General features: G+C 34.6%; 1 protein-coding gene across 2 annotated transcripts in view; it reads left to right on the plus strand.

Moving 5' to 3' along the window:
- Nucleotides 1-21,327, plus strand: part of LOC106055442 (disheveled-associated activator of morphogenesis 1-like) — a 74,258-nt gene extending 52,931 nt beyond the window's left edge. For both annotated transcript variants that reach the window (XM_056022524.1, XM_056022525.1), the window contains exons 4-27: nucleotides 5,459-5,524; nucleotides 5,887-5,978; nucleotides 6,157-6,292; nucleotides 6,672-6,869; nucleotides 6,984-7,094; nucleotides 7,242-7,345; nucleotides 7,551-7,617; nucleotides 7,741-7,858; nucleotides 8,724-8,859; nucleotides 9,200-9,326; nucleotides 9,788-9,910; nucleotides 10,319-10,550; nucleotides 10,641-10,741; nucleotides 10,854-10,898; nucleotides 11,388-11,639; nucleotides 12,609-12,715; nucleotides 13,123-13,211; nucleotides 13,322-13,536; nucleotides 13,692-13,753; nucleotides 14,174-14,234; nucleotides 15,205-15,339; nucleotides 15,839-16,009; nucleotides 16,272-16,368; nucleotides 16,948-21,327. In XM_056022524.1, coding sequence (XP_055878499.1) covers nucleotides 5,459-5,524; nucleotides 5,887-5,978; nucleotides 6,157-6,292; nucleotides 6,672-6,869; nucleotides 6,984-7,094; nucleotides 7,242-7,345; nucleotides 7,551-7,617; nucleotides 7,741-7,858; nucleotides 8,724-8,859; nucleotides 9,200-9,326; nucleotides 9,788-9,910; nucleotides 10,319-10,550; nucleotides 10,641-10,741; nucleotides 10,854-10,898; nucleotides 11,388-11,639; nucleotides 12,609-12,715; nucleotides 13,123-13,211; nucleotides 13,322-13,536; nucleotides 13,692-13,753; nucleotides 14,174-14,234; nucleotides 15,205-15,339; nucleotides 15,839-16,009; nucleotides 16,272-16,368; nucleotides 16,948-17,093 — 2,991 coding nt within the window. In that variant the 3' untranslated portion in view covers nucleotides 17,094-21,327. The remainder of the gene's footprint in view (nucleotides 1-5,458; nucleotides 5,525-5,886; nucleotides 5,979-6,156; nucleotides 6,293-6,671; nucleotides 6,870-6,983; nucleotides 7,095-7,241; nucleotides 7,346-7,550; nucleotides 7,618-7,740; nucleotides 7,859-8,723; nucleotides 8,860-9,199; nucleotides 9,327-9,787; nucleotides 9,911-10,318; nucleotides 10,551-10,640; nucleotides 10,742-10,853; nucleotides 10,899-11,387; nucleotides 11,640-12,608; nucleotides 12,716-13,122; nucleotides 13,212-13,321; nucleotides 13,537-13,691; nucleotides 13,754-14,173; nucleotides 14,235-15,204; nucleotides 15,340-15,838; nucleotides 16,010-16,271; nucleotides 16,369-16,947) is intronic.
- Nucleotides 21,328-25,502: the final 4,175 nt, after the last annotated feature.

Consider the following 25,502-nt stretch of genomic DNA (forward strand, 5'->3'; position numbering starts at 1 on the left):
CTTGGGTCTAAATCTTTTAGTCTTAGATCAGGGGTTCTCAGCCTGTGGGTCGCAACCCCCTTGGGGGTCGATTGACGATTTGCCAGGGGTCGCCTAAGAACATCGAAACTATGGATTGTTATTGTCTACTCTTCTATTGCTGTATGTGAGTGTTTGGGGGGGGGGGGTCGCGGCAGAGTGGGGGATTGTAAAAAGGGGTCACCGGGCTTAAAAGGTTGAGAACCTCTGTCTTAGATCTAACAATAGATACTTTTTTTTTGTACATCTCATTGGTCGGGAACTGCAGAGCATAACAAAAATTATCTAGTTATTGTCATTATTTGTTTTCATGTTAATGTAGGTGCCCATTAAGGTTAAATTCGATGATATAAAGAGCCGACACTAAGTATGTCTTGTAACAGCTAATAGGATGTCTCTTAAGGCGCCATCTTGGCTAACGCAGCTAAGATCAAGGGACATTACTAACATAGACAAAGGAGCGTAACTCTTGTAATAGACCTACATATCCTACTTTTCTATGACTTGAAATGTGCATGTGTCTCAATTGAAGTAATCCAGACCATTATTTTGTTATCTTGAGACTTCTTGTGATTTATGAGGTTTTGAATTAAAGTACATCTCTACTCAGATTTTGTTTAAATGAAGGCGCTCAATCTATTGCGCCACTTATCTCCCCTTCTTCTATTTTTGTCGTCTTCAATTACCGTTTTCTTAACCGCTTTACCTTTTCCTAGTGACACTTCGTGGAGAGAGAGAGTGTGTAATAGAAAGATAGAAAGGGAAAACACAATGGCTCCATTGTGGGTTATCTTTCTTTACTGGTTCGACTCCATTATCTCCCCTTGTTTAGGAGGCGGACGAATGTTTTATTATCGGCCCTTGTGCCTTCATTGGGGTGTGTGTTCTGCTGCGGCCTGCCATTTGAACGTTCTTAGCCAGGCATTCGTGTCTGGAAGTGGCGTCTTCCTGGCCCATCCACTGGGTGGTATAAACTACAGGCCCTTTTCATCATGGAAGGTTAATGAAGACACAGACATAAAGTAAATCGTTTTTTATCCGGATTTTCCTCCCTTATTTCCCCTTTGAGATGGGAACGTCGAGTTTCAGATCTTCATAGTGTGTTCCATTTATCTTTTTTCTCCCTATATAGATGTATTAGCGCCCTTACACATCTTGGAACCTGGGCGGATGATGTGCAAAATGAGTACTGCTATTGAAATGTTAAGCCGTACAATAAAATATGAGGAGGCAATAACAAATAGTTGTGGGAGACAATAACAAATGGTAAGGGAGACAATAAATGGTAGGGGAGGCAATAACAAATTTTTTGGGGAGACATTAACAAATGGTAGGGGAGACAATAACAATTTTTTTTTGGAGGGTGGCTATAACAAATGGTAGGGGAGGCAATAATAAATGGTTGGACAGTGTGATGTGGATGGTTGTGTTTGTTATGTTTGAATTGAAAGGCTTTTTACAAAGCTTATACCAACTTACCCCATCTGTCTGGGTGAAATGCTAGTTAAGTAAAGTTCCCCTTTCAGACCTTGTGGTCTATAGGGCAGATGATGTCAATGTCATCTGATTCTGAAGCCTACGGTTTACGAGGGTGTCATGTGGCCAGCACTACGACCAACCGCCTTTACTTTTCCCCAACTAATGTCAGGTACCCATTAGAGCTGGGTGGACTCAGAGGCGCCCAAAGATCCCGAAATTGAAAATCCCAGTCTTCACCAGGATTCGAACCCGGGACCCCCAAAAGCCAAGCCAAGCGCTTTACCGCTCGGCCACCGCGCCTCCTGGTGAAATCCTGGGCACATTATATTTACCCCCTTCCCATTCTCGCATCAAGTTGAAACTTAGCACAATTATTCCTTGTCTATGACAACACATGAATCAAGACACAAATTATCCATTTCGTTCATTGTAATAAATTCTGTTTTACATAGAATTGTACTTAGCTAAGGGAAGATAAGCCTTGTGAAGAGAATTAGCCTTAGTGGCTGACGCGTCGGACTGGCATCATGGCATCAGACTCGGAGCAGTTTTTGTTTGAATTAGATTTTGAAAAAAACAGCACGGGAACTGGTAGGCTATTTTCATATGTCAGGGTTGTGTTAAAGCCTTAGCTCGTCTGCCCGGGCCCCTGACATTCAACAGACACCTTCGTGCTTACAATAAATAATTGGCTCACTGTTCACAATGTAATTGTTTAATGACATGAATATAAGTTATGATGACAACTGATGAAGTAATGACATTGAGTCTTAAACAATAGTTCTTCACCTTGCTATCACACAACGTCACACGTTCAACACTGGCCCACTGCCGATAATAAACTCCAATGTAAATCTTGATAATCCCATAACTAACTCCCTGTAGAGACATGAGAAAAGACAAAATGAAAGTTCTAGTCCCAAAACGCTAAGGCAGTGAAACAACTGCGAAATGCAGTAATGCCTTAAATACTCACCCTAAACAGGGGAACACAGAAGAATCTCAAACACACGACGTTACACCAGCATAATAACAAAACCACTCCATAAGCTTACAAACAAGGCAACAAAAAAGGTGCGTTCAAAAATTGTGCACCTAATAAACATTGGTGCTAGAATATCATAACCATAGACATAAATAAATATAGACTGGAAAAAGGAAGTAACTTCATGTAACTTGAAAACATGTATATCTATTGTTGTCGGATTTCCGAATTATGAAAAGTTGCATGATCTCCACGCTGAGAGATTTAAAAAAAACACTAGTGAAAATATTTTAATAGTTATATAGGTTATGGCTGAAATAGATATGAATACTTAACTTTTATACTGCTCATAAATGCTGTATAATAAAGTACACAAAATTGCAAGTCACAAATTTTCGTTTCATAAAACTCTTTAATCGGCCAGTCTATATTTATTTATGTCTATGATCATAACCTACGCTCGTGCTATTTTCATACATGGCAGAAAAACTATAAATGTCTATTTATTTGGTGTATCCGGTGTACAAATAAATAAATAAAATAAGTTTTGATAATTTTTTTTTATTATGTGCATGGTACTTTTTGTGCACTTTTTGGCACTGCAGAATCAAATTTTATTTCATCTCTTCTGTTTGTAATCTAATCTACAATCTAATTTCAATAAGGACTTTGATTGGACTTTTAAACTCTATGACTTTTAACCTATTTCAAAACAAAATGGCAACTAACGCTGGGTAGGTCTAATAAAGAAGAATTGATAGGTAGATACACTGCCACGCATTGAGACAGTGTTACAATTAGAGCTCAGTTCTTTTTTGATTTAGTTGGTAACAGTGGAGCTTAATAGTCCTTGACATTGGTTAGCTGAACTTGAACATCTCCACTAGCGCACTGGGCATGTTATCATTGCCATAAGCAACACTGTAGCGCTAAACCGCGGCTAAACATTTTTTTTTTTAAATTACATTTTTCTTTCTCTCTCTTTACGCCCTATTATTTTCCTTCATCACATACCCCCCCCCCCCAACACATACACGCACACACATGTGCATACACATTTGTACTATTCCAACATTTCAATGTTCATTCGTCTTCTTGGTGGTTCATTTTCCAACTCGCGAAATTCTAATAAGTTTCAATATGGGTTTAAAATGTACAAAGGCTTAGAGTTAGACCCTCCAAGTATTATAGTGACTTTCACGATGTATAATACAATTAAACCGTTAGTCTTGCTGAATTATTTTATAACTCATCTCTGAAAGAATGGTAAGTCATTAATGTAAGGGAGGTAATCAAGTTTATTTACTGAAAGTCTAGTTTACGCGCAGGAAATAATGTAATCAAAAGAGTTACATCCCTTATTACATTTACTTACCTGTCTTCTACTCTATGCCTGTGATGGGGAAGCACTTTCCTTCATTGTGGTAATTGATTGTGACTGGTGTATAGATTATCTTAGTCCAAACTTGATTAGCATTGTTTATGTGTAGACGGTGTTTCTTATAATTTAATGAATGTTTTTGTGTCAAACATTGTTTAGAGTGTAGTGTTTAGAGTGAAGTGTTCTTCTTCTTCTTAATCTTAAATAATATAGATGTTAGTTCAAAAAAGAAGATTACGCCCTACGCGTCATGCATTTAGTCATGCATATTAATCAATGACCTAAACTCCGCCAAGTCACTGGTTTTCCTGGCTAGCTCAGGCAACCCATTCCATGCTCTAATAGAACTAGGGAAGAAGAAGCTTTTGTACAAATTTGTCCTAGCATATGGAACGAGGAATGTGCCTTTATCTTTGTGTCTTTCTGAGTATTTTATTAATTTTTTTTTTGTATTTGAAGATTATGGTTCAGTGTTTTATGTATAATTGCTACTTTACTTTTGAGTCTTCTCTCCTGAAGGCTTTCTAAATTGAGTAATTTTACTAAAGGTAAAATGTGAATATTCATTTGTTATGAATCTCACTGCTCTATTTTGTGTGTGTTCCAGTTTCTTAATGTTTTCTTGAGTTGAGGGATCCCAAACAGAGGATGCATATTCTATTATTGGCCTAACCAAGGTTAAATAACATTTTAGTTTTATGTTCTTATTTGATTTATAGAAATTTCTTCTAATAAACCCTAATGCTTTGTTTAGAGTGTAGTGTATTGAGAATCACTTCCTTTAATTCTAAAGTTTGTTTTCTTCTATAATACTTTGATTTCTTCTTTTGATGGGTTTGTTTCCCTTCGCTTTATAGCAGAGCAAGTGTTATACAATTTTTGTGTTTAATATGTAAATCTGGTCATGTCATCTACAGTTGTAGGCATGCTAAAGATTGTAAATAGTCTTGTAGAAATGTTATGGGCAGTCAACCAAAGCATTGATAAGTGAGTACAAATTTAGATTCAGAACCGTCAGATTAAGTGGCAGCTAAGGTTAAGTCCCATGGGGAAGGAATATCTTAATGTAAGTAGGGTAGGTAGGATGTGTGGCTTATGGTTAGGGTTAGGTAGGATGTGTGGCTTAGGGTTAGGTAGGATGAGTGGCTGAGAGATTAGAACTGCTTTGCTAGGGCTTGGCTACCTAACAAAGGGGTTTTGAGTTTGAATCCCGACTCAAGCAGAGTTGTGTTTGCTGAGCACTTAAAAGCAGCACAGAAACCTTCTCCCAGATACCTCTTCCACCCCTCCCCACCCAACTGGCCCACAAATGAGATTGGACCATAGTGCACTGAGCATGTTGTAAGCATTAAAGATGTGCTTTATCAAAGCAATTTAAAAAATAAATAAATAATAAGATTCTCTCGGAATCCAGCCAAAAGCTTTGGTCTTCCACTGAAATGCAGCCATCATATTTGATAGATGGTTAGAATAAGGTCCTGTATCACGGATGGGTAAAAAAAATAATTCTGGCCTGTGACAATTACTTCCCTTATTCGTTACAGTCCAGCTCAAAATCACTACTATAAACAAATGTTGTTGTTTTTTCAACTCAGGATGTTGGCACAAGTAAACAGAATACTGCAGACTATTACATCGAGAGAATGTGTAACATCAACTCAGTAAGTAATGCCACCTATTCTCTTCAGATCTACAGAGGTTTTTTCAAACATTTGTTAATTAATAGCTTATAGACTTTTATTTGGTTAACTGGTTAATGTGTGTAGCCCTAACTGGCTAGTTCAGGCCACTCTTTCTGGGTCTTAATGACACTTTGAAAGAAATCATTTTTGTATTTCAGGTCTCAGAATATATTTCATCCCTATTTTTTTATTAGTTTGATTGCATAAGCAATGGATCAGTTTTGTATAAAAGTTGTAATTTTTTAAATGAAATATTGTTGAGTTAGAAGAAATGGGGAGGTATAAGGAAAATAAACATGTCTTTTACCAAATATGTTACAATATTAACTCTTTGTCTACAGCAAAACTGGTCTGGCCTTAGTGAAGACGATATCAATTCCCATGTTAATCTTGTGGAAAACTTGAAAACAGCTCTGAGAACCCAGACATTAAGGTATTGTTACTATTAAACTACAGAGTTGTAAGTAAATCAATTTCTATTATTGAATGATAACATTTAATTAACTCTAATTATCTTATATTTAAAATGTATTTGATTGACATAAAACTGCTTTGATAATTCTGAATATATTTACATATGCTAGTAACATTAAACTACCTTTTTTTTTCAGTTTTGTTGTGTCATTTATTGAAAAGTCTGGTCTTCAGTGCCTTCTGGACTTCTTATCTAAAATGGAGTACGAAACTTCAGAAGGACCTTTACACACAGCCATAATTGGTTGTATTAAAGCCCTGATGAATAATTCGGTAAGTGGAATTGCAAAAAAAAAAAAAAAAAAAAAAAATTCAACTACTTTAACGCTTATGTCTATATTTAGAAATGTTATTTAAAAGTATAACCTTAGATGTTTTATTTAAGTGCTTTGTAAGATCTGCAAACATTTAAAAGTGAATTGTAACTTATTGGTAAAACATAGTTTTGAAACACAATAAAATAAGAAAACTATTGTAATAGTGTAAACCATGTGTATATTATCTTTGCTGTCCAATTTTATTTCTATTTTTTCAGATTTTCAAACAATTATTACAATATTTCACTTTAATTTATTGAATTTATTAAAATGCACTATTTTAAATTTGCCACAAATTCTGTATTAAATTTGGCCACTCTGATTCTCTTCCTCAGCAAGGTAGAGCCCATGTGTTAGCCCATCCAGATTGCATCAACATAATAGCTCAAAGCTTGGCAGTGGAGAACATAAAAACAAAGATAGCAGTATTAGAAATTCTGGGTGCCATTTGTCTTGTGCCAGGGGGTCACAAAAAGGTTCTGAATGCCATGTTACATTTCCAGAAGTATGCTGGAGAAAGGACTCGCTTTCAGGTGATTAAAAAAAAACTATTCGTCTTGGAAAAATTAAAATTGAATTTAAGATGTAAAATATATAATTAGTTAATATTAGGATTTATCTAAAAGTCTTTTTTTTTTGGTCTACAGTTATTGATGTATGATTTAGACAGAAGTACTGGGAAATATAAAGAAGAGGTGGCCTTAAAAACTGCAGTCATGTCTTTTATCAATGCGGCACTCAAATATGGAGCTGGTCAGGTCAGAGTTCATGTGATTGTCAAAGAACCCTAGGCTTGCTCTGAAATAGATTGTTAATTATTAATAAAATAATTTCATTATGTTTCTACTTTTTGAAACTTAATAACTCATTAGTACTAATAATTAAATGAAAGAATATTTTCATAGGATCATCTTGAGTTTCGCTTACATCTTCGCTATGAGTTTCTCATGCTGGGTATAGTTCCTATCATGACTAAAATGAGAGCTCATGGAAACACAACATTAGACAGGTTAGAAATTGTACTTTGTTAGTGATAAGCTGATAGTAAGCAAACATTCTTGATAACACATTTAATTCTAACACAAATAATTCCATCTTTATTTGTATCACAATAAATTCAGTTATATCCCTTTGATCATAACTCATTTATTCTTAAATTGGCACTGTACAATAATTATATTTCTAATTTGGTCGATACAAAAAATTTGTTTCAGGCATTTAGATTTTTTCGAAATGGTTCGCAATGAAGATGAAAAAGAGTTTGCCAAGAGATTCGATGGTGTAAGTCTCAAAGTTTTTAATTTCACTGTTATTGCTATAGTATGGTTCATACCAGATCTAATTCTGTATAATGTTTTCAAAGCTTGAGTAATGCAACAAGTATTTAACTTTACTGTATTACAGGTTCATATAGACTCAAAAAGTGCCACTGCAATGTTTGATGTTATTAGAAAAAAGCTGCACTTGTCCACAGCCTACCCCAACCTCTTGTCTATCTTGCATCACATGCTCTTGATTCCGTGTAAGCTTCAATTAATATATTTAAAATGTGTAAAATATTTTAACAAATCTGTGTCATTTTACATTTACAGAGATGTTTTTTCCTTTTGCAAATTCTCACAGGTTAAGCATCTGTTATCTCCAGGGGCTGTTGCACTTTCACCCTTCTTTTTAACTTCTGGTGTGTAAGCTACTAAGCTATAATATCTGCAATCCAGGACCCTTCCTTTATGCTTGCTCTTCAAGTGGCACTATCCAGACCCTCTTTTTCCTTATTGTTAGTGTTAATTTTAAAGAGCTTCATGTTGTGTTAACATACATCATTATACCTTAAATGTTAGTGACCAGCGGCTTTCTGCCTTCTGTTACATCACCATAGAGAATGTCTTGTTGGAGTCCACCTTGTGGCATTCTGTGAACATGACCAAGCCAGCCAAGGCATCTGCTGCTGATAACCGCACAGACGTCCTGGCACTCTGCTCTTGGCAGCACTTCCTTATTGGTTATTTTATCTTGCCACTTTATTTGAACAAAATCTGCATTAACCTCAGTAATCTTTAATTCTTTTTAATCTGAATGACACTTTTTGTGATATTAAAAATCTAATTATCTCATAAAATTTAATTAAATGATTAAAAAATGAGGAAACTTAAAATTGAGATTTGCAAGTTTTCTTTAGTTACAGTACTGTAAATTGCAAAAATAAACTAGATACATGCAATTCAATTATTATATGTATATATTGGACTACAATGAAATTCATTTTTTTTAAAATTAATAACCTTAGTCATTGTTTTCATTAATTAGATTTTAAACTACTGATACAATTCATAATTTTTAAGTTATTACACTGGGCTTTTCTATAATTTTTCCTTTTTCTATTCCAGATGGTAAGAATGATGTGTTACAAGTCTGGCCTCTGGTAGATAAAATAATTCAACAGATCGTATTACAGCTCAAGAAAGGAGAAGATCCTGATGGTGCTCCACTAGAAGAGATAAATGTCAAACAGTTAATTAGACAGTAAGTAACTTTCTGGTCATAAGTTCAGTTAAAGTACATAATGATGACCTTCTGCTCTCTATTAGTTATTGTACTAAATAGAACTTTTTCACTTACAGTATACAGAAATTCTTATCTTACAAATTACAGAGATTACTTCAATCTAGTCATGCATGTTAAGCAGTGACTTAAAATCTTTCAATTCATTCATTATCCTGGCTAACTTAGGCAACCCATTCCATGCTCTAATAGCACTAAGGAAGAAGGAGCACTTATATAATTTATACTTCATCATAACTCTGACATCAAATTAATTTTATTGAATTTAACAAGTAACTTTTTTTTATTCCCAATTTTTCAGGCTAGCCAATGATACAGATGTCAAAAGTTTTCAAACCAAACTGAGAGAAGCGGAAAAGTCAGCAGATGAACTTCAAGCCAAACTGGCAAAGAAAGAAAGAGAGTGTGAAGTCAGGGTAGAAGAAAAGGTGCCCAGATTTTTTTAATTTAGAAAATTAAAATGTCCATGTTTTCGGCCTCAAAGTAAACGTCAGTTCATGCAGTCCAGGTCAAGAGTCTTTTATTGTAGATTATCTTAAATTAATATTTTCCTTGTGATTCATCCATGTTTGGTCTCAATATTAATTTTTTTTAATGTCTACCCTTGGAGCTACTATACAAGATCTGACTTTGCTACAGTTTTGTTCAAATCTTATTAATTTTCTTTCCTTGTCTTATATGAGAAAAAGCCAGTCAGGATAAATGTAACATGAAGTTATATCCATTTCTATTCATAACAAGGCTGCATATGCATGAAAGTAATAAAGAATGTACAATTTTTTTTTGTCTGATATTTTGAATGTTTTTTTTAACAATACTTTAATGCTTTCCAAAATCTTGTTGTTGTAGAGATGTACTCTACTGTAGTTCTTGTCTTTTTAATGTCCAGGAAGAGCTGATGGCAACTATGAACTTGATGAAATCAAAACTAGAGAAAGAAGTGGCAGCACATGCAGAGACCAGAAGTCAGTTGCAAGATCTTTTATCTCGAGTAGAGGAAATCAGATCCCAAGTAAAATTTTTAAACTCTAATATTTAATATTGACAAACTATTCAATAATCTGCTTAAGTTTGTCACTACAATCAAATATTTATGACCATTATTAATACTTTCTCAAATATTATTTTCTGTGGTAGAAAATGAAATGAATCTATAATAATTTACTTTTTCATGATACAGTCAAACACAGTTAATAGGACCAACTACGCAGTCATTATGGTCCTAATATTGGCTGGTTAGATTCAATAGTATAATAGGTTTTGATTCAATAATTTAGGATTTGGTCCTAATAAGTGGCTGTTCCAATTAATTGGATGCGACTGTAATTAGAATGAACTATGGCAGTATCATTAAAACTTAATGTAAACCATTTTTTGTATTCATCAACATTGTTGTATCTCATAAATATTACTGTTTCAGTTGGACACAGAGAGAGGAGAGAAACAAAAATTACAACATTTGGTACAGAGCGGAAGTTTGCCAGATGATGCCAAGATGGGACTCACTAATGCAGCTTCTGCCATCATTTCCAGCATTGAGTCTAAAAACAAAGATCTGCATTCCTTTATGCCACCTCCCCCTCCCCCGCCACCTGGCATGCCTGCTCCACCCCCACCCCCAGCTCCTGGAGCACCAACAGGCCTGCACTATGGTGAGACTTAAACAGTCATTAATAAAAAGTATAGATATGATTGTTGAATAAAATAAGTTTTAATATTTACCAATATACTTTGTTTTACAGGCATGAATGGCAGTGTAAATTCCAGCTATTCTGCCAAATTCAAAGGCAACCCAAAGCCCAATGCACCAATGAAATCTTTCAACTGGACCAAAATCTCAGAAGTAAATTTTTTTTTAATGAAATAGATGTGAGCTATAAAACATTAAGTAAAATTTCAACTAAGTTTCTTATATAAGAAATCTAACATAACATTCTTTCTTCATTTATCTGAAGAATCAAATCTCAGGCAGTATATGGAATGATCTGAACCATGCAAAGGTAAGCTTAAGTTTGACATTTCTTTTTTTTTTAATGGTAACATCTGTGCATATGTCTAGGCTTAGTTGATCAGTCAGATCTAGTATACACATTATTATTTATTTCTTTGATTGCAGGGCTAGACAACAATATTTGTTTTAAGCAAAATAGTTCAAAAATATAAACACTAAAGAGTCTTTGGACTGCTAGGCAGTGTTGTAGCCCTGAGGTCATGAGCTGATTCGAGCTTGTCTTTATTACTCTATATTTTCTCTACATTTTTCTCTTTTAACATTAATTATCTTCTAGTGCTCATCTTCATTCTTGTAGTCATGTCTGTATTCTGTTTTTCATGTGGATGTCATCATTAATTTGTTTTAGCACTAAGCTCCACAAATATCATCCTTATATTCATCAATGGACATCCCAAATGAAACTATCCAGCTAAGATTCTAAAAAGTAAGGCTGTGTCAATTGAATGTAATTGATATCCAATTTTGTTTCCATTAGATGTATGCTAGTTTAGATCTTGAAGAGTTCCAGAGAACTTTCTCAGCCTATCAGAAACCTGTTACAGAGGAAGGGGAAGAAGACTCAAAGAGCACCAAGTCCAAGACTCAGGTTTTAACTGTCATTGATGGAAGAAGAAGTCAGAACTGTACAATCTTGTTGTCCAAACTGAAGCTGACCAATGAGGAACTGGCCCGTGCCATCATGAATGTGGATGAAGGAGAGGACCTTCCTAAAGATATGGTGGAGCAGGTCAGACTCATTAGCATCACTTCTCTCCTTTTGATGATTAGTTTTACAAAAGTAATATTAACTCATTTAGTCAATCTGCATGGAATCTTGTACATGCTATTTCTCCCACTTTCCATTCTTGGACCAAGGTGAAACTTTGACAGCACATAAATCAATCCAAAAAATTAAACAATTAGTTAATCAGTTAATATAATTTAATAATTTTGTATCATAAAAAATGAACAAAATTAAGGAGTGATAGGCCATTTTTAGAGAATTATTGTTGTTTGCTACAAATTTGAAACTAACAATAGATAACTATAAAACCTTTTTTTTTAACATGTACTTGACTAGCTCAGTGGCTAAAACATCCTATCTACATCATGTGTTAGGACCTTGAATTTAAATTCAGACTAGCAACTTTAAAAAAAAATAGTTTTTAAATAAGCAGCATGGAAATCTTCTCCCAAATTTATTATTGTTTTTTTTTTATATTAAAAATTAATTGCAAGATTGATTCAAAATAACAAATGCAATTTCACTCCATATAATCTTTCTATTTTTATATTTTACTTGTTTCAAAATCTAGACATAAAACCTTTGAATTAATGATTTCAATGCTAATGCTATTACATAAAAACTTTCATTTATTCTAGCTTTTATTTATTAATATGGCTATGCCTATGTTTAAGATATGAATATCCAATTCATTGCCTATAAGGATGTTTAATCATGCTTCTTACTAGTGCAAATGAGAAAGCTTAATAGAATATTTATCAATTTGACCTTATCATTTTTTTTAACTTAATTGAATTAAGAATAATGAGGTTATTCTTTTAGACTTAAGGCATGAATCATGTGTTCACATTTGTTCTGTTGTGTAGTATATTTGTATGGACACCTGTACACCTTTTATTTTAGTATTTCATTATAATTCATTCTCCACTATTTAGTGAGATATATATAAATATATTTCTTTGACTCCTGCAGCTTTTGAAGTTTGTACCAACTGCTGAAGAAGTTCAGTTGCTGTCTGAGTATGCTCATGAAATAGAAAATATGGCCAGAGCAGACAGGTTTCTCTTTGAGATGAGCAAGTAAGTCCGGACATTTGCCTCTTCTTATTCTTCTGATTAGATTAGTAAGAAAAATATTTTTTTTTAGCTTGTATGAAATAAAAGATTCTAAAGCTTGTTTTAAAGCTAATTATTATTATTATTATTATAGCTTTTATATAGCGCTACTTTCATGCTTATAGCATGCTCAGAGCGCTTTTGGTCCAATCTCATTTGTGGACCAGTGTGGGGGAGGGGGTATCTAGGAGTTGGTTTTCCGTGCTGCCTTTAGGCGCTCAGTAAACACAACTCTGCCCGAGTCGGGTGTCGAACCTCGAACCCCCTTCAAGGTAGCCAAGCCAAGTTTAAGCGCACTTGGCCTCTCGACCACGCTTCCCACCAGTTTTATAATTATAGCAGTTGTAACTATAACTATTATTTATTTTTAGAATAATTCACTATGAAGAGAGATTAAAAGCACTGTACTTTAAGAAAAAGTTTCAAGAAAGAAAAGTGGACTGCAAACAGAGAATTGATGGTATGTACATTTGGGTTATCTGGCCAGTTATGATAAAGGTGAAAACTTAACTACTTAAAAATGAATGTATTACAACATTGTTTAGATTTGTATTTCTATTTTATTTCCAGCTGTTTTTGAGGCCAGTAAGGAAGTATTTAGAAGTAGAAGATTCAAGAAACTTCTGGAACTAGTTCTTGCATTGGGGAACTTTATGAACAAAGGACAGAGGGGTAATGCTTTAGGATTCAAGATCTCTAGTCTGGGTAAAATGATGGACACCAAAGCAAGCACCAACAAAAACATGACACTCTTGCATTACATTGTGGAGCTGATTGAGAAAAAGGTAGACAACTATAAAAAAAGACTAAAAGGTTGTCTTTCTTGGCTAAGAATTAAACCAAATACTACTTCTAGACCTTTTGTTTTTCTAATGATAAATGCACATACAATATATGAAATGAATTATTCTTTAAAAAAAAAAAAACTTTGTGTCTTTAGTTTCCAGATCTGATTAAACTAGAAGAAGATATACCTCACATCCATGACGCAGCTAAAGTTAAGTAAGTTTATGATACATTTGATGCACACTCCTTATGTCAGTTAATGTCTTTGTTGTTATGCACGATCTTTGGCAAACTCAGCCACTCCAAAATTGGCTTGATCAGTCACTCCAGATTTTGCCCTGTCTCAACAAAACCAAAGCCATTGACTCATCTGGGCATACCATTGTCTTCCAAGACGGAAGGAGTCATACATACATATACATGCAGTTAGATGGTTAAAACTTCAATCCATCCAATCAAATCATTTTATTCTTTTGTGACTAAAATTTTATTTCAAACTTACAGCTAATTTTAAAACAAAATGTTTATTTAAAGTTATGGACTAAGCTATAGATCTACCCAACATTTATTTTGTTTAAACTTTTAATTCATTGGAATCTTTTTTCTTCTCTTTAAAAATTGTTGTTTCTCCAACAGTTTTACAGATCTGGATAAGGAAATCACAAACTTAAGGAAAGGATTACAAAATATTGAAAAAGTAAGTAGGATGTTTAATGTTATCTATTCTATTGCTTCATTTGTCTACCAGCAACATTAGGGGATTGAAAAGTAGGAGACAGTAGATCATGCTGCAAAATGTTATTTAAGTAAACAAAAAATGTGTTAAGACCATTAAGGGTTGTTGTAACCTTTTCTCCCCCATTATTGGCCACCACTGAATGTTATGTCTTTTCAAGAAATGGATCAGAATTTTTTGCTAACATTTCTTATAAAATATCATAAACTTTAGTAGCAGTTCAACTTGATACATTGTAGTCTCATTGCCTCACTTTTTGCATTTAGTTCTTTTACTAATATCCTTCTCCCATTTGGTAGCTGGTATTTAAAAACTCTTGTAATGGTTTATCTGTATTCTGTAATAGACACACTAATGCAAGAAGAGTCTCAATTAACTCATTGATTTTATTCGTCTCTTGTTCGTCTCTTCACTCCCGCATCTTGTTATCAATCTGACCCCCTCACACAATTTTACATGCTGTTCACTCAACCATGTACAATGAAGGTCAACTGGTCATTTCATACATAGACACACACACACTGCATTACCGACATTCAAATGCATACACTTACTATCACATATTCAATAGTTCCATTGTGCTGTTTTGTAATGTGTTTTTTTAAATCAAAACTTACCTACTAGAGTAACAGAGCAATCTTCTTTAGCCTCTGAAAGAAGTAGGCCTTTTAAAGTTCCTGGCCAGACAACTACTCCCTTTTAAGTGAATATTCTTAAATATTTTTTCTCTATAAAATATCAATATAAACAACAATTTCTATATATTTGTCTCTAAAGTATCTAATGAATATCCTGAATTAACTAGGAGAACCATCATAATTGTATGTAAATAAATATAAATTACTATTTAAATTAAGGAATTTTTAGAATGTAAAAAATGTCTAGTACAACGTCTAAATTGTATCCAATACTGTTTTTGCTTATTTTCTAGGAAGTTGAGTTTTTTGAGAAGAAGTTTAGCATCAGTAGTCAAGACAAGTTTGTGACTGTGATGAAAGATTTCTGTACAGTAGCGGCCTATAACTTTACTTCAGTGGAAGATTCCTGTAATGAGATGAGACTCAAGGTGACAGTTTACACTTTTAACATATCAACTAGAATTTCTGTTTTTTTTTTTTTTTTTTTTTTTGGAGGGGGGGGGGTCTAGTTTTGATTTTAAAATGATATAAGTTGTTGTTTTTTTTAAAGTGTTGGATGCCATGGTGTGGGGAAGCATTCCACTATCAAAGACAGAAGAGATGAGTTTGATTGTTGTTAGAGGGGTTTTTACTTTGGGATATAAAGACATCACTGAGTCTACTCACATAGAAATCTGTTGGGAATATTAAAGAAGGTTATTTATGTGTTTGTCACATTGCTTTTTTTTTTTATCATTGATAACATCTGGGGGTGAAGTTTCCACTATCTATTCAATAATAATTGTAGAATACCATTTTTTGACATTTGTGTGTAAATTGGATGAATAGCAAATGATTATGCATGTGTTGTTTAATAGTTCTAATACTTCAGACTTATTTTATCTTGAGAACTGAACTTTTAAAATATATTTTTGTTACTGCTTGCAGTTTGAGACTATTGTGAAAACATTTTGTGAAGACCCGAAACAAGCTCAGCCTGAAGAATTTTTTGGTTCTATTGATACTTTTATCATTGGGATGAATGATGCCAGACACGAGAATGAAAAGTTCAAGAAACAGAAAGAGGAAGAAGAGAAAAGAAAACTCTTGGAAGAACAGGTTAGAACAGAGCTAGTCTTTAAGTAGTTTATTCTTTTTGTGTTGATTGGGCTCTCTGTTAACAAATAGTTGATTCTTTACATTGATTAATTAAAGTGTAATTAGCATTCTTTCCTTAAATCAGGATTATTCTTAGAAAAGAGGAAACGTATAGTTAGGTTTCATTCCAAAAGAATCATTCCTTTTACTGCCTTCAACTATATAATAACAAACAGTTTCTAAAAGAAAATGGCATAGCTTAAGAGTGGTCTGTATATTTCAGTTGAAAAAAGAAAGAGAAAAACGTATCATGTTGAGGAGAGGCAGCAATCTGACAGACAAGAAGATTGGAGGTGTCGCAGTGGAAAATGGAGATAAAGGTAAATAAAACTCTACGCTGCTTTTATAAGCACAACTTTATCTTCAAAATATAAAGCCAACGTCAAGTTTTTGGCCATATATATATATATATATATATATATATATATATATATATATCTGGTTACTTGGACCACTGGTTAATCAGACCATCCTCTTATTCAGACTGAATTCTAAAGCACTAAAACAAATCTTATTATTCAGTTGAATCCAATTAATCAAACCAGCTAATTATTTGGAACAAAATGATTAACCAGATTGACTGCGCATAAATTACAATTGTGAACATAGACTAAAAATTAGTTGTTTTTTTTTTACATCTTCTCATTATTTTGTTGTTGTTTTTTTTCTCTCAGAAAGAATTCATTGAATCTTTTTTCTCTCTTGAAGAATGTTATAAATGAGTAAAATAGAAAATATCTAAATATTATATAATTATGATTTTTTAAAAATCCAACATTTTATAATCCGAATACTTGTTTACTTTAACTGTGTGTTGGGATTTGAATTTACAATACCAGTTTATTGTGCAATTGTATAAAGGTTTGTTAAAAAATAGTTTGTCTTCTTTTATTCTTTAGGTGAATTTGATGATCTGATCTCAGCCTTGAGAACTGGAGATGTGTTTGGAGAAGATATGGCCAAACTGGCAAAGAGGAACAGAAAGAGAGTCAACAATGCTGTGGATTTTGCCAGGGAAAGACAAGGGAGTGTGACTACATCATAAATATATTACATATATACATTATGTTACATAAATGAAACTACAGTCCAAGAAATAACTTTCCAAGTTACTTTTTTAAAAAGTAAAGTATGATGAATTCCAGATCTTCATAATATCATGAATGAATGTGTTTGTTTTAAAACTGCAGTTTGTAACTGTTCATAGTAAACTGCACCAATGACATTTGGAATCTCTCACAACTAAGTGTTGACATTCATACAAATTTGTTGCTCTTTGTTATCAATGACTTCATTTTAAAATTATTTTCAACACATTTTATGTAATCATTATTATGGTATTTTGTATTTTTATAAGCTAGAGATCAACTGAAGTTTTTTTTTTTGCTTAAGGAATAGTCTGATTAACATACTTCTGAATATTTCTATATTTAGAAATTTAAAAAACTTCATTCTGAAACTAGTTTTTAGAGATATAATTATATTAAACACTTCATTTCTTTACATAATGTGTTCAATTTTAAGTTGTATTTCCATCATGAAAGAACCCAAACATAGCGTTGTGTCCATGCTTATAGTTGACAGCTTATCACCTCACATCTTTGTGCAATATACTTTGTTCTTGTATTTTGTATTACTGTATAGGAATTCTGATTCCAGTGTACCAGTATGTATAAAATATTTGATTTCTTGAAACATACATCTGTAAATAAATATTTGGATTGTGCCACAGTGAATGTAAATGTGAGTGTAAATGTGTAAACCACAACTTTATGACATTTTGTAAACTTGGCCCCACAGAATTCTTATCAATGTCTGTTACTCACTCTTAGAAGGAAATGTAAAGTGTTTCGCTTTTGTACTGATGGATAGGAATTTGAACTAAGGGAGTTTTAGGATGCTCTTAGAGTCCATACAACTCTAATGGATACCTGCTGGAGCTGTTAAGGCATGTGGTTGTTGTTCAACAACCTTTGAGGTTAGAAATAGATGAGCTTTACATCATCTGCCCCCTTAGATCTCAAGGTCTAATAGCGGTACCTTTTACCTAACCTGCCTCTCCAGGATCTCAACCTGGCCAACTGAGAGGTACCTAATTTAACATACATTTCTAGATTAATACATGCATATTGCGTAGGACGTACTTATTTTCTCTTTTATAAGAGAACTGTCGTCCTGATGGTTCATACTCCTCTCACAGTCATTTCCGGCTGATTTCTTTAGAAGCCAGGAGAGGAGGTAGCAATCAATAGATTTGAAGTAAGTTGTGAGGCTTCCAGAACAACATATATATCTGTTCATTGAATTATCATTACTTTGTTCTGCCATTATGATGTTTGCTGTGGGTGAATTCATGTAAATAATGACCTCATCTTAAGGAATGATACTACTTTGTCATTGTTTGATGCTTAATGTTTGCTTTATTACCTTGACAATCATTCAAATCTCATTTTTTCACAAGCGTTCATGTACAAGAGATTATGGAAGATAAGACTTATTTCCTTGTCTTGTATTGTGTAATATAACTTTATTTGTCACATATACATGTTCATTCTAATCATTCTGTTATAATACATAACATACTTGATAATTGAATTGTCATATTTAATCATTTTATAAAATGTATAAAAAAATTTAATGTTGAAGCTGATAAGAACCAAATACATCAGAAAAAAACTTATTAGATTTTTTTTTTACTAATTACTTTTTATAGCCTACTACAGTTGGTTATTAACCTACTCCAATTCAAAGTCTTTAAAAAATAAAATTTAATAAAGAACTATTCATATCTAGATATCATTTCACTAAAATACTGTGTACATCTGAATATGAAAAGTGTGTTAACTTTTTTTCAGTTAGTCTTATTTCCCAGAACAAAAATCTGGCCTCCTTGACTGTGTTTTTTATGAGCTTCAACATTAAAGACAAAGGTTGTGAAAACCACTGGCTCATGTAACCAGGCTGTGAACATGTACAGTACTTTCTGTGGACTTCTTCCTATTGCTATTGTGTCACAAGATAGCTTCTTTCTCTTTGCATTGTCATCAACATTGAATTTTTTTTTCATTTTTACCAACCCATTCAAAAATGGCTTTTCTTTTCTAATTTCATGATACATTTTAACTCAATTTTTTTTATTAATTTCTAATGAGATCTTGGTGAAGCTTTTTTGTTTTGTTTTGTTTTCCAGACTTACCAATGTTTCTATATGAAGTAGTCCAACAACAAACTTTCACTTCAGAGTTTATTTCAATTAAATTTCTATTCATTTTTCTCAGACCTTTTTTAATGCTTTAATGTTTTACTTCATTTACACAATTTAAATTCAAAGCAGTTGTAGTTACTAATCAATATAATTTTTTTTTAATGGTAGTAGAGATGTAAATTTCTTTTTGTTTGCTATGCACTATGCAAAGAGCTTGCCTTGTTCAGACATTTTTGTTTTTCTTATACTTCAAAACACGTTTTTAAAGAGCACAGTGCATGCAGAACCCTTCAGCTTAAATATACTCACATATACAGTCACACATTGGACTTTATATATATATATATTTATATGACATTGCTCTTTGTGTAAATGTGTGTAGTTTCAATGTCGATGTCCTGTAGATTTAATGTCAGTGGTCCTCAAAATCAAGGCATACATAGATTTAAAGTTGGCTACTACTAACTGTGTTGTATCAATAATGGGTGGTGATTAGATGATGAAAAGTATTCTTCTGAAAGTATTGCTTCCGTTGAACCCTTCAAAAAGAACAAAAAAAAATTTCTTGCTGTTTTGAAATTATGATTAAGTCCTACGTGTGTTCTTAGGTCAATCTAGTCATGCCCTTTAATTGCTGCACAGCTTTGTTGAGATCAAATCCTTCCCTTTGGTTGAGGTCATAGCACAGTGCAAGCTCACCTCTTATGGACACTCTACAAAGGTCAGATGAATAGGTCACTGTTTGTTCTCCCTTGCAACATAAAAGCTACTAGCTCCTCTAATCTTGGGACTCCATTCTAGTTCATGGACATCACCATCTGTTTTACCTTTCTTTGAAGATCACTGCCTTGCAATTTGTTTGAATTTCCTTAGATACTGGGGAAAACATAGGTGTCATTTCCTTACTGGTAACAGAATATTCTAGGTCAAAAATTGGCATTCCATCAACTAAACTATTTGCCATGATGATAACAAGAAAAGATTTTTAGAGCATAGCTTGAACTTGGCTTAAGGCATAGAAAATGCGCCATTAGTGAAAGGTAAAAAAATGTGTTAAACATTTTTGGGTTTATTGCTACTTGTTGTATTGATACCAATCTTGTTTCTTGGTACACTTTCGCGTGTTCGAACACATCAAACTTTTCAGTTCTTTTGTACAAGTGATCATCCACTCTTTCCTCCTGAAGTTTAATTACTTTCACATCCCACTGAGCACTAGATCTACAACTTCTCTGTGTGGAAACATTGTGTAATCACAATGGCTTGTAGGATGGGTTACTCTCAAATTCAACATTTGTGTGCCAGAGTAAATACAAACATCTTTCGTTTTCTAAGTAAAAGTACCAAGACATGCATTGGTCAATTTGTATTGCAGGATGTGAATTGCCTCAGTCTGTTACAGAAGGAAAGAATCATTCAAATTCTCTTCACCTAGTTAGAATTCCCTTAAAATGACAAGATTAGATAACTTCCTATGTGCAAGTAGTTTGACGACTGAAGTGATCCCCCTTTGTGGTGTAAAGTGTAAATAGATTAATTTATTCTGTGTGCTGCTTTGATGTGCTTTGATATTTGACATAATGTTGAGATTTTATGAACCATTCTGACTTTTTGTTTTCTTCTATGTATCAAGATGATACAAATATTTCATTGATGGTATAATAACTGGAAACTATTTATCAGATAACATCTAATGACTTCACTGGATCTAATCTTATCAACTAACTGGTCAGCCGCTATTCACTAAATTGACAACCAATTTTTTTATTTACTGGCTACAATCTGATGATCTAAACCAGTCATTTTTCCATCACTGACCAGCAAATATTTTCAGTTTGTCAATTTTGGAAAGAGTAGAAATAAGTGATGTGACCTTTGTTTTTTCCTAATTACAGAATCTAATCAGCATTATGTTTTAAGACTGACCAGCACAATTTGTTTAGTTCAGTGCTTTTAGGACATTTGGTTTCTTTCCACCAGTTTGATTATGTGATCCACTCAGATATTTATGATCATTTCTTTGTCTATTTATATTTTATGTACAAAAAAAAAAATAAACAAATATCATTTTGTGTATTTTTTTGTTTAAATAATATTACCTGGGATATGTTAGTGATAGAAATATTTGTTGCAGGGTCCTTGGTTCAAACTTTGTTGTTGGGGTTTCCTTTTTGTGTGTGTGTGTGGGGTTAACCTCCACAACAAATTGTCATTGATGGGTTAATAGGGGATCATAGACTGTGTAAGAATTGTACTTTTTAAAAGTGATCTATGAAGTTGACTATAACCATGGGCAACACTCTGTAGAGAGAGATGATGATTAAGAAAGCTATAGACAGCAAAGAAGCAAATACCTCAGCTCTGGAAGAGAAGCCAGCCAAACAACACATGGCTGGTTCCTCTACCACCAAATCGAATGCCGGGCCGCCATCTGTAGAGAGAGATGATGACTAAGAAAGCTATAGACAGCAAAGAAGCAAAGACCTCAGCTCTGGAAGAGAAGCCAGCCAAACACATGGCTGGTTCCTCTACCACTAAATCGAATGCCGGGCCTCACTCTGTAGAGAGAGATGATGACTAAGAAAGCTATAGACAGTAAAGAAGCAAAGACCTCAGCTCTGGAAGAAAAGCCAGCCAAACAATATATGGCTGGTTCCTTTACCACTAAATCGAATGCCGGGCCGCACTCTGTAGAGAGAGATGATGACTAATAAAGCTATAGACAGCAAAGAAGCAAAGACCTCAGCTCTGGAAGAGAAGCCAGCCAAACAATATATGGCTGGTTCCTTTACCACCAAATCGAATGCCGGGCCGCACTCTGTAGAGAGAGATGATGACTAAGAAAGCTATAGACAGTAAAGAATCAAAGACCTCAGCTCTGGAAGAAAAGCCAGCCAAACAATATATGGCTGGTTCCTTTACCACCAAATCGAATGCCGGGCCGCACTCTGTAGAGAGAGGTGATGACTAAGAAAGCTATAGACAGCAAAGAAGCAAAGACCTCAGCTCTGGAAGAGAAGCCAGCCAAACAAAAACATGCCTGGCTCCTCTACCACTAAATCGAATGCCGGGCCGCACTCTGTAGAGAGAGATGATGACTAAGAAAGCTATAGACAGTAAAGAATCAAAGACCTCAGCTCTGGAAGAAAAGCCAGCCAAACAATATATGGCTGGTTCCTTTACCACCAAATCGAATGCCGGGCCGCACTCTGTAGAGAGAGGTGATGACTAAGAAAGCTATAGACAGCAAAGAAGCAAAGACCTCAGCTCTGGAAGAGAAGCCAGCCAAACAAAAACATGCCTGGCTCCTCTACCACTAAATCGAATGCCGGGCCGCACTCTGTAGAGAGAGATGATGACTAAGAAAGCTATAGACAGCAAAGAAGCAAAGACCTCAGCTCTGGGAGAAAAGCCAGGCAAACAACACATGGCTGGTTCCTCTACCACTAAATCGAATGCCGGGCCGCACTCTGTAGAGAGAGATGATGACTAAGAAAGCTATAGACAGTAAAGAAGAAAAGACCTCAGCTCTGGGAGAAAAGCCAGGCAAACAACACATGTCTGGTTCCTCTACCACCAAATCGAATGCAGGACCTCACTCTGTAGAGAGAGATGATGACTAAGAAAGCTATAGACAGTAAAGAAGCAAAGACCTCAGCTCTGGAAGAAAAGCCAGCCAAACAAAAACATGCCTGGTTCCTCTACCACTAAATCGAATGCCGGGCCGCACTCTGTAGAGAGAGATGATGACTAAGAAAGCTATAGACAGTAAAGAAGCAAAGACCTCAGCTCTGGAAGAAAAGCCAGCCAAACAAAAACATGCCTGGTTCCTCTACCACTAAATCGAATGCCGGGCCGCACTCTGTAGAGAGAGATGATGACTAAGAAAGCTATAGACAGTAAAGAAGCAAAGACCTCAGCTCTGGAAGAAAAGCCAGCCAAACAAAAACATGCCTGGTTCCTCTACCACTAAATCGAATGCCATGCTAACCTCCGTTATAATCGGAACAGAGCTCCACAGTCACATGGCCAACTCTTCTACAAGATGGGGGGACTAAAGTGCGTCTTAGGGCAATTTTTTTTTTTGGCAAGCTGAAAGTTGATAGACGTAACAAAGGTTTCCCCCTGAAAACGCTTTAAAGACCAGCCTAGGCGCCATCTTGTCTGACATAAATGCAGGCGTCATCCGAACGAGACAGTTGGAGATTTCTTCAAACTTCACCTGGCCCAATAGTATAGCAGAAGTTAGTCTGTGCAAGACTCAATGAGCATATAACACGTACACGTTTTGAACCAAGTCCTAGAACTCTGTAGCTTGTAAACATATCTTGAAGGGAAGACGTAGGCAATGTCGGCAACCGCCCATGGCCACGCGATTAGTGACTTTTAAAATTGTAAGTCTAGTAATACTTATGCACATTATAAATAGTTGGTATCTTTTTCCAACAGTTATCCACCCTTGACGAACTATCCTTCCGTACATTATTTTCGGTAGTACAATGACGTAGAGAACTCTATAAGACTTTAAATAAACAAAATTGTTCTTTTTTTTTTTTTTGTCATAAAGAATTTGTTTTACAGCAAATTGTAAAAATGGCATAAGTTATATAAAATATTTTTAGTATTCTATATAAAAATTCTAAAAAACAAATTAAATTTTATCTATCTATTAACAAAACAAACGAATATATTTTAGCATTATACATTTATATTCAAAGCCAATATTATGTTTTATAGCTTCTTGATAAAAAATGAGGAACATTAATGTCCTTTGGTTGTAAGCAGTACATATTTTCTATAAAATAAGAAAGCTAGAGACATGTCTTATAGACTTATCAGTGGGATGACCCCAATTTTAAAAAAGAACAGGCAAATGTCCATGAATGTTAATTATGTCATCTTGAAAATGCTGATAACGAGAAGCATATATGTTTGGAATGTCCATTATTTCTTAAAGTTAAAAATACTGTAAGCAGTAGCGGCCTTAAGGGGTGGTTAGCGGACAACCGCCTCAGGCTCCGCGCCTGAGGGGGCCCCGCGCCTGAGGGTTTCCTTTGTCGCCGTCAGGTCGAAAACCAGACAATTCTCCTAATCGAGGACTTGTTGCTCAATATTTCCTGGCATTTTTATGCTACCAATGACCATGTAAGCCCTAGGACATTTTGGGTTTCGAAATACCGTTCAGTTTCGATAAAAGACATCATCTTATAACCTGTACATTCTAAGCGGCTATCGCTGTTAAACAGATCACCTTGGAATTTAAAAAAAAAACAACTAACACGTAGCCGGAAGCAACCAATCAAAATTGTTTATTTCTTAAAGAGTCATACCGTACTGTTATGTCGCATTACAGTATAAAAATAATTGGTACGTATACAGTAAACTGTCACCTTAGTCGGCCATAGAGAAAAAGGGACGGGAATGTGTGAGAAGGATTCCTTGTTTTGTACTGTGGCCTAGCTCGTATAATTATTTCGGCCAACCAGCATCAAAAAAGTTTGACGATAACGTATTCATTTTTCCCCTAATAGACCACTGTGCTTATACATCGGATGGCCGTGTTTCAGTGTACAAAAAATGGACCACTGTAGCTCTTGTGGTACACGTTGTTCTTATACCAAAAGACTAAAGACAGTTTTTTTTCTTTTTCTAGTCAATTGTCGGCACGATAGCTACTGGAGGCCAATTAGCAAACGAAAGCTGATGCGACTGGAAACATCTTGGTCATAAAATTCTGTTAGTAAAATGTTTCGGATGCTCGATACTTTCATTCCCGGTGACTTCCTAAAGTCCAAACCTCCCGCAGGACGTCGAGGGATGGCAGCGGGCAGGGTATGAACCAGGGACCACCGAGACGACCGAACAACAGTCCAGCGCGCAAACTGCCAGGCAGCCATCCATACTTATTTCAGCTCTGAGAATGTCCAATGGTAGCGCAATGGATAATTTAATGCTAGAACAAAGTAGAAAAGAAAAACGAAGCCAATGTATTATTATTTAGAACTACCTCCTTTGTCATTTATTTAGACTACCATCATCCTTATTCAATCCTGTAATAATACAATAGTACAGAGCAGTGGCGTAGCTAGCAATGTGCGGGTGGTGCGGGCCGCACGGGGCATCAAGTGGTGGGGGGCATCAAACTGAGGACAAACTTTCTCCGTATAACTACATATTGTAATTACACAAATAAAATCACATTTATTTGTTTTGGTAATTAATTATGCCCTTCTTTCTTTTCTTAAATTA

The sequence above is a fragment of the Biomphalaria glabrata genome, chromosome 3 (assembly GCF_947242115.1).
Source record: "Biomphalaria glabrata chromosome 3, xgBioGlab47.1, whole genome shotgun sequence".
Lineage (NCBI taxonomy): Eukaryota > Metazoa > Mollusca > Gastropoda > Planorbidae > Biomphalaria > Biomphalaria glabrata.